The sequence below is a fragment of the Pristiophorus japonicus genome, chromosome 1, assembly GCF_044704955.1.
Source record: "Pristiophorus japonicus isolate sPriJap1 chromosome 1, sPriJap1.hap1, whole genome shotgun sequence".
Lineage (NCBI taxonomy): Eukaryota > Metazoa > Chordata > Chondrichthyes > Pristiophoridae > Pristiophorus > Pristiophorus japonicus.
Window position 1 is genome coordinate 344,826,622 of NC_091977.1, and position 12,035 is coordinate 344,838,656.

At 44.7% G+C, this 12,035-nt stretch overlaps 1 protein-coding gene across 11 annotated transcripts in view; it reads right to left on the reverse strand.

Moving 5' to 3' along the window:
- LOC139273318 (F-box/LRR-repeat protein 2) overlaps positions 1 to 12,035 on the reverse strand; it is a 334,467-nt gene that overhangs the window by 125,013 nt on the left and 197,419 nt on the right. For all 11 annotated transcript variants that reach the window (XR_011595063.1, XR_011595064.1, XR_011595065.1 and 8 more), the window contains one exon: positions 1,916 to 1,976. Coding sequence is in view for 2 of the 11 variants with exons in the window: in XM_070890121.1 (XP_070746222.1) it covers positions 1,916 to 1,976 (61 nt within the window). In the remaining 9 variants the exon portion in view is untranslated. The remainder of the gene's footprint in view (positions 1 to 1,915; positions 1,977 to 12,035) is intronic.

Genomic DNA, 12,035 nt, shown 5'->3' on the forward strand with positions numbered 1-12,035 from the left:
GGCAGACTGCAGATCTGCCCTGATGAACTGGCATATCTCACTGATAACCTCTGTGTGGAAGCGCAGTCTCTGAAGGCAGGTGGTGTCGGACAAGTTGAGGTAAGACTGCTTCTTCCTGTACTTGCGAGGGGTAACGTCTGGTCCTCCTCAGCAATCTGTCACGTCTTACAATGGACACATGATGCTGTCGAGCGTACTTTCTGCCATCTCGAGTCTGCAGCATGCAAGTGGTCATTAAGAGGGGGTAAAAAAGGACAGGCCCCATTCCAACAGCTATCTGTTTTCCACCGATTGTTCACAAAGAATGAATGTCCTCACTAAGACATTTAATAAATTTCAATCGTCCACAGTATAAGATGTTTGTTCAGATGTTCACATCACCTCCAAAGACCTCCAGAGTACATCCGAACTCCCCCGAGGTTGAAGCAGAGCAGCCTTTTAAATGATGCGACATGTGATTTAGAACATGGCGTCCATAACACTGAGTAGTTCCGGTTAGTTCCACTTTTTCCCAGCGTTTTTTCGGCGGGCGATAGTGGGCGAGATGCCGAAAGCAAGAATGGGCGATATACTGGGCGTTAGTTTCGGCAAATGTGATCTTTATGACAAACAGCAGTGGCCAGGCGGTATTATCAAATCTCGGCATTAATTACGTGCCAAAAGTAACGCTGGCTGATATTATGGGCATAGGGATTGCCCATTCTGATGATTCTGCCCCAAAAAAGTGGGCGGGCGGTATTTTTCTTTCTCGGCATTACGCACATGCGGAAAGGAACGCTCGGCGATAAGTGACCGAGAAATGGGCGTCAATTTCCATTTTGTGGCTAAATGGGTGTTATTTGGGCGTTACACGTCATTTCAGCGTTAAAATGGACGTTAAGTGGGCGTTATGCATGCAAAAATAATGGAAAATCTAGCCCTAAATGTTGTGGGAGGGACAAGTTCAACGACATTTACTGCATTCTCAGACAGAGAAATTCATGGTGTTAAAACTGCTAGTCAATAATGACAAGAGATACCTGCACCCTCTCTGGGCATGGAACCCTAGATAGTCATACAAACATTTAGCAGAGGTAGGAAGTGGGAGAGTGATCAAGGCCTTCAGTGAACAGGAGACAGCGGCTTTGAGCTCCCCTAGTACTTAGAAGTTTAACATCTAATGAGGGTGACTACCAAGAAAGGTTCTGAGCTTTGGGGGGGTGGGGAGGGATAAGGAAAGGGAGAGTGCACCCAAGCTGTATTATGCTGACAGAGGCACCAATGTTAGTCAGGAAATTAACTAGCAAACTACCCGAGACAATCTGTGCAGATCAGCACCAACTGCTGCACCATGGACCGTCTGAGGTTGACGACATTGAGCCCAATAAGTTAAGTTCTGGTGGGCACAAGCTCAAAAGTTGACAGATCTACAGCAATGTTTCTCATGCTTTGAGGATAATTGGTGTAAAAAGTTGTGTAGGCATGTGCAGTGGCACATGGTGGAACAAAGATACATTCAGCAGAACAATGTCAAGAGGCAAATACCAGCTGGTACTGTATTTTAACAACTTTTCACAAATGCAGGAAGAGCAGACGATAATTTAGCAGAATAATTACATGACGGTTTTATTGGTGCAGGGAATAGCAAAGTCTGGTCTCGGGGATTTGGTTCCATTAATATACTGCACAGTAGCAGCAAAGTTCACATGGACAATGCTTCCAGATGTCATGACCATGTTAAAACTTCCAAGTTTGTCTTTTGATTTATCCCTTGCTAAAATGGCACAGATACATGCCTACTCCACCAGTGATGTGGAAGACATCATGACTGGAGAAGAATTCAATAGCTCCACTTTAGTAAGTGGTATTTTACACATTCACACACAATAGCTACAATCTGTGAAACCCAAGACTGTGTATCCCCAAAAAAACTTACCCTTGCTAAAACTGTAAAGCCAGCATCTGTCAAATGTGAACATCGTGCTACCTCCAAGATCCTGAAAGAATTACAACAGCACTCATAAATCATTTCTAAATTCAGTCCTCAACATATTACAGGAGTTAATTCTTCTTTAATCTGCTATAATTAACGATGAGTTAACAAAATTACAGTACAGATTGAACCTTCCTTATCCGGAACCTGGCCTGTTCTGGATAAGGGATTTTTCCGGACGAGGGGTGGTCACGTTAAATTGGATGGTACAGATACTGAGCAAGGGGATATTGGGGCTGGCTGGCTTGGAGCTGGGACTACAGCAGTCAGATCATATGGGGGTGGGGGGTGGGGGGCGGTGGATCGCGGGATCAGGCCAGCAATTGCAGTCGTCGGCAGTGAGGAAGGACTTCAATTTGTTCATGTCGGAGTTCTGCGCATGCGCCACCCGGTGGCCGGGAATTATTCTGGACGAGAGGTGGTTCTGGATAAGGGAGGTTCAACCTGTAATGTACAAATTGAAACATGGATTTCTGTGAGCACAATTTCATTGACTGATCATTAGTTGTGGAGAAAAACAGGCATTTGCCTATTTTTCATTAAATCAATTTCACTCACTGTCAATGTACTTCAAACCTGCAGTGATTATGAGGGGTAATGTGAACCACAAATCTTTTATTATAAAGTGATTTCCATATCATCCCAACATCAGATGAGCAATAAAAGTATAGAATATCTTTTACAAAGTATAATTTATCTTTTGCTCATACTAAGGTACAACTACTGTCCTACTTGCACATCCTTGTACTGAAACCAAAATTTGAGGGGGAAGTGCAAAGAAGATTTTCTGGAAGCCGAGCTGGTTGCAGTGCTGGAAGCACTTGCAAATGGAATAGACACTTCACCATGCAGTCATAGAGCATAATTAAATCCAATGTTTCCCAATTACAAACACTGCTTTACTTTTGATTCAAGAAAATATACATTTGCTCACAGCTCATTTCTTCAACTCAAATTCAGGAAAAAAATTAAACCCAAAAATCAGAACACCTAATGAGTGAGGTGGTCTTGTGTTACCGGAATGCATCGACTTTAAAGGGATATAATTATAAAGTCAAAGGTTAGTAAATTCTTTAGGTTAAGAATTACCATGCTAAATATTACTGAGTAAACAGTAGGTGGGAGAAAGTAGAGTGCTCAATATAGGTAAGAAATTATCTAGAGATTCCCCACAGCCAAGGGGATCAATGCACTTCCAGGTGCCCTAAGCTATGTAGATGAAGGTGGTACAAAAGCAAAATACCGCAGATGTTGGAATCTGAATGCTGGAAATACTCAACAGGTCAGGCAGCATCAGTTAGAAACATAGAAATTTACAGCGCAGAAGGAGGCCATTTCGGTCCATCATGTCCGCGCCGGTCGACAAAGAGCCGCACGGCCCTCAGTCAGCAGCCCTGAAGGCTACTTAGAAACCCATGAACAATGGCGGAAAGGCAAAGAGCACCCAGCCCAACCAGTCCGCCTCACACAACTGCGACACCCCTTACACTGAAACATTCTACACTCCACCCCAACCAGAGCCATGTGATCTCCTGGGAGAGGCAAAAACCAGATAAAAACCCAGGCCAATTTCGGGAGAACAAATCTGAGAAAATTCCTCTCCGACCCATCCAGGTGATCAAAACTAGTCCAGGAGATCACCTTGGCCATATTTGATTCCTTGCAGTACTTACCATTATATCTGCACTGGCCAACAAAAGGTTATCCAGTCTAATCCCAATTACCAGCTCTAGGTCCCATCCAACCATCTCTTAAAAGTGGTGAGGGTTTCTGTATCCACCACTCTTTCAGGCAGTGAGTTCCAGATCCCCACAACCCTCCGCATAAAGAAGCCCCCCATCAAAATCTTCCACCAACCACCTTAAAACTATGCCCCCTCATAATAGACCCTTCCACCAATGGAAATAGGCTCTTACTATCCATTATGTCCAGACCTCTCAATATTTTGTACACCTCAATGAGGACTCCTCTCAACCTCCTCTGTTCCAATGAGAACAAACCCAGCCTATCTGATCTGTCTTCATAACTAAGATTCTCCATTCCAGGCAGCATCCTAGTAAATCTCCTCTGCACCCTCTCTAGTGCAATCACGTCCTTCCTATAATACGGTGACCAGAACTGCACGCAGTACTCCAGCTGTGGCCTAACCAAAGTATGATACAATTTAAGCATAACCTCCCTGCTCTTATATTCTCTGCCTCAGCCAATAAAGGCAAGCATTCCATATGCCTTCTTAACCACCTGGCCTGCTACTTTCAGGGATCTGTGGACAAGCATTCCCAAAAAAGTTCTGTGGACAAGTATTCCAAGGTCTCTTTGATCATCTACACTATTAAGTGGCGAACCGCTTAATGTGTACACCCTTTCCTTATTAGCCCTCACAAAGTGCATTACCTCACACTTCTTTGAATTAAATTCCATTTGCCACTGCTCTGCCCACCTGACCAGTAGATTGATATCCTCCTGCAGCCCATGACTTTCCTCTTCATTATCAACCACACAGCCAATTTTAGTGTCGTCTGCAAACTTCTTAATCATACTCCCTAAATTCAAATCTAAGTCGTTGATATATACTACAAAAAGCAAAGGACCCAGTACTGAGCCCTGTGGAATCCCACTGGAAACAACCTTCCAGTCACAAAAACATCAACCATTACCCTTTGCTTCCTACCTCCAAGCCAATCTTGGATCCAACTTGCCACTTTGCCCTGGATCCCATGGGTTTAACCTTCGTGACCAGTCTATCATGCTTTGCTAAAGTCCATATACACTACATCGTATGCACTACCCTCATCAACCCTCTTGGTTACCTCCTCAAAAAATTCAAATCAGGTTAGTCAAACATTATCTTCCCTTAACAAATCCGTGCTGACTGTTACTAATTAATCCTTGCCTTTCCAAATGTAGGGCTCAATTTTGGCCAGGAGTTGCTCCGTTTTTTTAGGGAGTAACCTGCTTTTTCTGGCGTGACTTAAAAATCCCCAATCAATTTGCACCAGCGTAACTCACTTTTTGTTAAGTTTGGGTTTTTTTCCTCGAAAGGGGGCGTTACCAGCCACCTACGCCAGTTCTGCCCATTTAGACAACTTTGGTCAGCTAATAGTTACTCCATTTCTATGTGGCCACTTCAGAAAACCCTTGCGGAGAGTTAAAGGAATCGGCGCAGGTAGGTACATCGGAGGCCACCTTCGGCCTGGGATAGGGGTGGGAAGCGGAGAGGACCTGCACCTAAACCAACCAAGCCACACCCTTAGCAATGTTTGCAAACAAAAAGTACTAACAATTTAATAAGAAATAAAAAATTGAAGTCCTACCTTCATCTTCAAACTCGGCACGGGAAGGCAGCAGGCGCGGTGCGGGAGGCCACTCGGCCTGGGCTAGGGGCGAGACAACGCACCGGGAGGCCACTCGGCCTGGGCCAGGGGTGGGCAGGAGAACTGATAGAAATCACCGGCACGCAGGAGCATTAGTTCTCCTGCCCGCCCCTTGCCCAACAAAGGAGGCAGAATAAATGCATAGAATTTTACCTAAAGCAGCCCAGCAACACAGGAAGAACATCGCCACCGACAGACTGGGTTGTTGCAGACTCGCAGCGCTACTGCGCATGTGTGGACATCACGAATCACCACTGCGCATGTGCAGACGTCTTGGCACACTTTCCAGCGCAGAACGACTGGCCACGCTGCGCGACTAGAATGAAGAGGCCAGCCAGCAACCAAAGTTACAACATTTTTTTTCCGGTGCATCTGGGAACCTACATAAGCGGCGCAACTCTGGTAAGTGCACCGAAAAACGGACTCGGCCACTGAGGTTAGGCTGGCAGGCCTATAATTATTCAGCTTATCCCTTTCTCCCTTCTTAAACAAGGGTACTACATTAGCAGTCTTCCAATCCTTCGGCACCATGCCCAAATCCAAACAGGACTGGAAAATGATGGTCAAAGCCTCTGTTATTTCCTCTTTTACTTCATTCAACAGCCTGGGATGCATATCATCTGTGCCTGGGGACTTCTCTACTTTCAAAGCTGCTAAACCCCTTAATGCTTCTCCTCTCACTATATTTATTTCATCCAGAATATTACACTCCTCCTCGATGGCAGTATCTGCATTGCCCCTTTCCTTTGTGAAAACAGATGCAAAGTATTCGTTAAGAACCTTACCAACATCTTCCGCCTCCACACAAAGATTACCCTCATGGTCTCTAATAGGCCCTACCCTTTCTTTAGTTACCCTCTTACTCTTAATATATTTACAGAATATATTTAAGGTATTCCTTAATTTTACAAGCCAAGAATTTTTCATGCTCTCTCTTAGCTTTCTTAATATCCTTTTTAATTTTGCCTCTTAACTTTCTATATTCCTCTAAAGATTCTAGTCGTTGGTATATGACCGATTGGAAAACTGCAAATGTAACACCCCTATTTAATAAAGGAGGCAGATAAAAAGCAGGAACATTTGCTGCAGTTTTTTTTTGAGGATGTAACGAACAGGGTGGATAAAGGGGAACCAGTGAATGTGGTGTATTTGGACTTCCAGAAGGCATTTGACAAGGTGCCACATAAAAGATTACTGCACAAGATAAAAGTTCACAGGGTTGGGGGCAATATATTAGCATGGATAGAGAATTGGCTAACTAACAGAAACCAGAGAGTTGGGATAAATGGTTCATTCTCTGGTTGGCAACCAGTAACTAGTGGGGTGGCCACAGGGATCAGTGCTGGGATCCCAACTATTTACAATCTATATTAACTTGGAAAAAGGGACTGAGTGTAACGTAGCCAAGTTTGCTGACGATACAAAGATGGGAGGAAAATCAATGTGTGAGGAGGACACACAAAATTTGCAGAAGGACAGAGACAGGCTAAATGAGTGGGCAAAAATTTGGCAGATAGAGTATAATGTTGGAAAGTGTGAGGTCATGCACTTTGGCAGAAAAAAAATCAAAGAGCAAGTTATTATTTAAATAAAGATGCAAAATGCTGCAGGACCTGGGGGCACTTGTGCATGAAACACAGAAGGATAGTACGCAAGTACAGCAAGTGATCAGGAAGGCCAATGGTATCTTGGCCTTTATTGCAAAGGGGATGGAGTATAAAAGCAGGAAAATCTTGCTACAGCTATATAAAGGTATTGGTGAGGTCACACCTGTAATACTGCGTGCAGTTTTGGTTTCCACATTTACAAAAGGATATACTTGCTTTGGAGGCAGTTCAGAGAAGGTTCACTATGTTGAGTCCGGGGATGAGGGGGATGACTTATGAGGAAAGGTTGAGTAGGTTGGGCCTCTACTCATTGGAATTCAGAAGAATGAGGTGATCTTATCGGAACATATAAGATTATGAGGGAGCTTGACAAGGTGGATGCAGAGAGGTGTTTCTACTGATGGGGGGAGACTAGAACTAGAGGGCATGATCTTAGAATAAGGGGCCGCCCATTTAAAAGAGATGAGGAGAAATTTCTTCTGAGGGTTGTAAATCTGTAAAATTCACTGCCTCAGAATTGTGGAAGCTGGGACATTGAATAAATTTAAGACAGAAATAGACAGTTTCTTAAAAGATATGGGGTTATGGGGAGCAGGCAGGGAAATGGAGCGGAGTCCATGATCAGATCAGCCATGATCTTATTGTATGGCGGAGCAGGCTCGAGGGGCCATTTGGCCTACTCCTGTTCCTATTTCTTATGTTCTTATAAGCGTCCCTTTTTTTTTCTTTATCCTCCCCTGTCAGTCCCTGGCCATGCAGGGGGCTCTAGAATTATTATTCCCACCCTTTTTCTTTAAGGGCACATGCTTGACTTGAGCCTTCCAGATCTCCTCCTTGAATGCCTCCCACTGTTCAGACACTGATTTACCCACATGTAGCTGTTTCCTGTCCACTGTGGCCAAATCACTTCTTAACTTAGCAAAATTAGCTTTTCCCCAATTCGGGATTTTTATTCCAGGCTTATTCTTGTCCTTATCCATAACCAACTTGAATCTGACTGAATTATGGTCACTGGCACCCAAATGCTCTCCCACTAATACCCCTTCAACCTGCCTAGCTTCATTCCCCAAAACTAATCGATCTGAAATGTTAACTCTGTTTCTCTCACCACAGATGTTGCCTGACCTGCTGAGTATTTCCAGCATTTTCTATTTTGATTATAGATGAAGGTGGTGTTAGATTTAATACCCTGTTGAGTTGGTGAATCTCAGCTGGATCATCAATAGAGGTGCTACAATTTTCTCAGCCATTTACAATTTTAAAAAATCAGCCATGGTTCCAGCTCAGGTGATCAGTATTCAGTGAGACAAGGTCCAACTACCTATGCCGAACCTTCAACAGCATCATCAGAGTCCCCGAAAAACATCCTGGGTGCCACTATTGACCAGAAGAGCCATATCAACAAGAAAAGGGCAAAAGCTGGGTACTCTGCAATGAGTGACTCAACTAACATAGAAAATAGGTGCAGGAGTAGGCCATTCGGCCCTTCGAGCCTGCACCACTATTCAATAAGATCATGGTTGATCGTTCACCTCAGTACCCTTTCCTGCTTTCTCTCCATAATCCTTGATCCCTTTAGCTGTAAGGGCCATATCTAACTCCCTCTTGAATATATCCAATGAACTGGCATCAACAACTCTCGAGTAGGAAATTCCACAGGTTAACAACTCTCAGTGAAGAAGTTTCTCCTCATCAGTCCTAAACGCTGCCACGTTGCTCCAACTTCTATGAGGCTCAAGTCAGGTGTGGTGAAATGCCCATCACTTGCCTCATGGGTGTAGCGCAACAACAGTCAAGAAGTTTGAAACCTCAGGAGCCAGGAGTCCTAGGTGCAGGAGGGCCGGAGGTAAACGATGAATTCACTTCTGACGAGGATCGGAGAGTCAGAGGAGCAGGCAGTTTAAAAAGAGTGGGAGCCAGAGAGTCGGAGGAGCGGAGCAGGTCAGGTCGGGAGCAGCGAGGCCCATAAAAGGGGGCCCAGCAGTCGGAGAAGCCAGCTGGTGCAGGAGCAGAAGGTAAACAAAGAAATAAAAAGAAATCGAAGTGTGACGTCACAGCCAAGAGGGTAAGTAATTGGCTGGTGGATTGGTGAGTATTTGATCTTTTTCTTTTATGATCAGTAGGAAACTTTTGGCGTTATCATCAATTAGGTTAATTTAAGGGTTAAGTCATGGCAGGAGAGCCCAGACCCGTGTCATGCTCCTCCTGTGCTATGTGGGAAATCAGGGATGCTACCAGTGACCCTGACAACTACATGTGCAGGAAGTGTGTCCAGCTGCAGCTCCTGACAGACCGCATTGCAGCAGTGCATGGATTCACTCTGGAGCATCCGCGATGCGGAGGATGTCGTGAATAGCACGTTTAGTGAGTTGGTCACACCGCAGGTAAAGGTTACACAGCCAGATAGGGAATGGTGACCATCAGGCAGAGCAGGAGTAGGAAGGTAGTGCAGGGGTCCCCTCCCTCCAAAACAGATACACCACCTTGGGTACTGTTGGGGGAGATGGCTCATCAAGGGAAGGCAGCACCAGCCAAGTCCATGGCACCAGGGGTGGCTCTGCTGCACAGGAGGGCAGGAAAAAGAGTGGGAGAGCTATAATGATGGGGGATTCTATTGTAAGGAGAATAGATAAGCGTTTCTGCGGCCGCAATCGAGACTCCAGGATGGCATGTTGCCTCCCTGGTGCAAGGGTCAAGAATGTCTCGGAGCAGCTGCTGCGCATTCTGGAGGGGGAGGGTGAACAGCCAGCTGTCGTGGTACATATAGGTACCAACGATATAGGTAAAAAACGGGATGAAGTCCTACAAGCTGAATTTAGGAAGCTAGGAGTTAAATTAAAAAGTAGGACCTCAAAAGGTAGTAATCTCAGGATTGCTACCAGTGCCACGTGCTAGTCAGAGTAGGAATTGCAGGATAGCTCAGATGAATATGTGGCTTGAGGAATGGTGCAAGGGGGAGGGATTCAAATTCCTGGGACATTGGAACCGGTTCTGGGGGGAGGTGGGATCAGTACAAACCGGACGGTCCACACCTGGGCAGGTCCAGAACCGATGTCCTAGGTGGAGTGTTTGCTAGTGCTGTTCGGGAGGGTTCAAACTAAAAAGGCAGGGGGATGGGAATCTATGCAGGGAGGCAGAGGGAAGTAAAAAGGGGGCAGAAGCAAAAGGTGGGAAGGAGAAAAGCAAGAGTGGAGAACAGAGAAATCAAGGGCAAAAATAAAAAAGGGCCACATTACAACATAATTCTAAAAGGACAAAGTGTTTAAAAAAAACAAGCCTGAAGGCTCGAAGTCTCAATACGAGGCGCATTCGTAATAAGGTGGATGAATTGACTGCGTAGATAGCTGTTAATGGATATGATGTAATTGGGATTATGGAGACATGGCTCCAAGGTAACCAAGGCTGGGAACTCAACATCTAGGGGTATTCAATATTCAAGAAGGACAGACAGGAAGGAAAAGGAGGTGGGGTAGCATTACTGGTTAAAGAGGAGATTACCGCAATAGTAAGGAAGGACATTAGCGTGGATGATCTGGAATCCATATGGGTAGAGCTGCGAAACACCAAAGGGCAGAAAACGTTAGTGGGAGTTGTGTACAGACCACCAAATAGTAGTAGGGAGGCTGGGATGGCATCAAATAGGAAATTAGGGATGCGTGCAATAAGGATACAGCAGTTATCATGGGGGACTTTAATCTGCATATTGATTGGGCTAACCACACTGACAGCAATACTGTGGAGGAGGATTTCCTGGAGTGTATAAGGGACGGTTTTCTAGACCAATATGTCGAGGAACCAACTAGAGAGCAGGCCATCCTAGACTGGGTCTTGTGTAACGAGAGAGGATTAATTAGCGATCTGGTCATGCAGGGCCCCTTGGGAAAGAGTGACCATAATATGGTAGAATTTTTCATTAAGATGGAGAGTGACACAGTTAATTCAGAGACTAGGGTCCTGAACTTAAAGAAAGGAAACTTCGACGGTATAAGATGTGAATTGGCTAGGATAAGACTGGAGAATGATACTTAAAGGGTTGATGGTGGATAGACAATGGATGACATTTAAATTATCACATGGATGAACTACAACAATTGTACATCCCTGTGTGGCATAAGAATAACAAAGGGAAGGTGGCTCAACCGTGGCCAACAAGTGAAATTAGGGAAAGTATTAAATCCAAGGAAAAGGCATATAAATTGGCCAGAAAAAGCAGCAAACCTGAGGACTGGGAGAAATTTGGAATTCAGCAGAGGAGGACTAAGGGTTTAATTTAGGAGGGGGAAAAGAGAGTATGAGAGTAAGCTTGCAGGGAACATAATAACTGACTGCAAAAGCTTCTATAGATATGCGAAGAGAAAAAGATTAGTGCAGACTAATGTAGGTCCCTTGCAGTCAGAATCAGGTGAATTCATATTGGGGAACAAGGAAATGGCAGACCAATTGAACAAATACTTTGGTTCTGTCTTCACTAAGGAAGACACGAATAACCTCCCGAAAATACTAGGGGACTGAGGGTTTAGTGAGAAGGGGGAACTGAGGGAAATCCTTGAGTCAGGAAATGGTGTTAGGGAAATTGAAGGCCGATAAATCCCCAGGCCTGATAGTCTGCATCCCAGAGTACTTAAGGAAGTGGCCCTAGAAATAGTAGAAGCATTGGTGGTCATTTTCCAACATTCCATGGACTCTGGTTCAGTTCCTATGGATTGGAGGGTAGCTAACGTAACCCCACTTTTTAAAAAAAAAAAAGGAGGGAGAGAGAAAACATGGAATTATAGACCAGTTAGCCTGACATCGGTGGTGGGGAAAATCCTGGAATCATTTATTAAAGATGTAATAGCAGCGCATTTGGAAAGCAGTGACAGGATTGGTCCAAGTCAGCATGGATTTATGAAAGGGAAATCATGCTTGACAAATCGAGTTTGTTGAGGATGTAACTAGTAGAGTAGATAAGGGAGAACCAGTGGATGTGGTATATTTGGACTTTCAAAAGACTTTTGACAAGGTCCCACACAAGAGATTAGTGTGCAAAGTTAAGGCACATGGGATTGGGGTTAATGTATTGACGTGGATAGAGAACTAGTT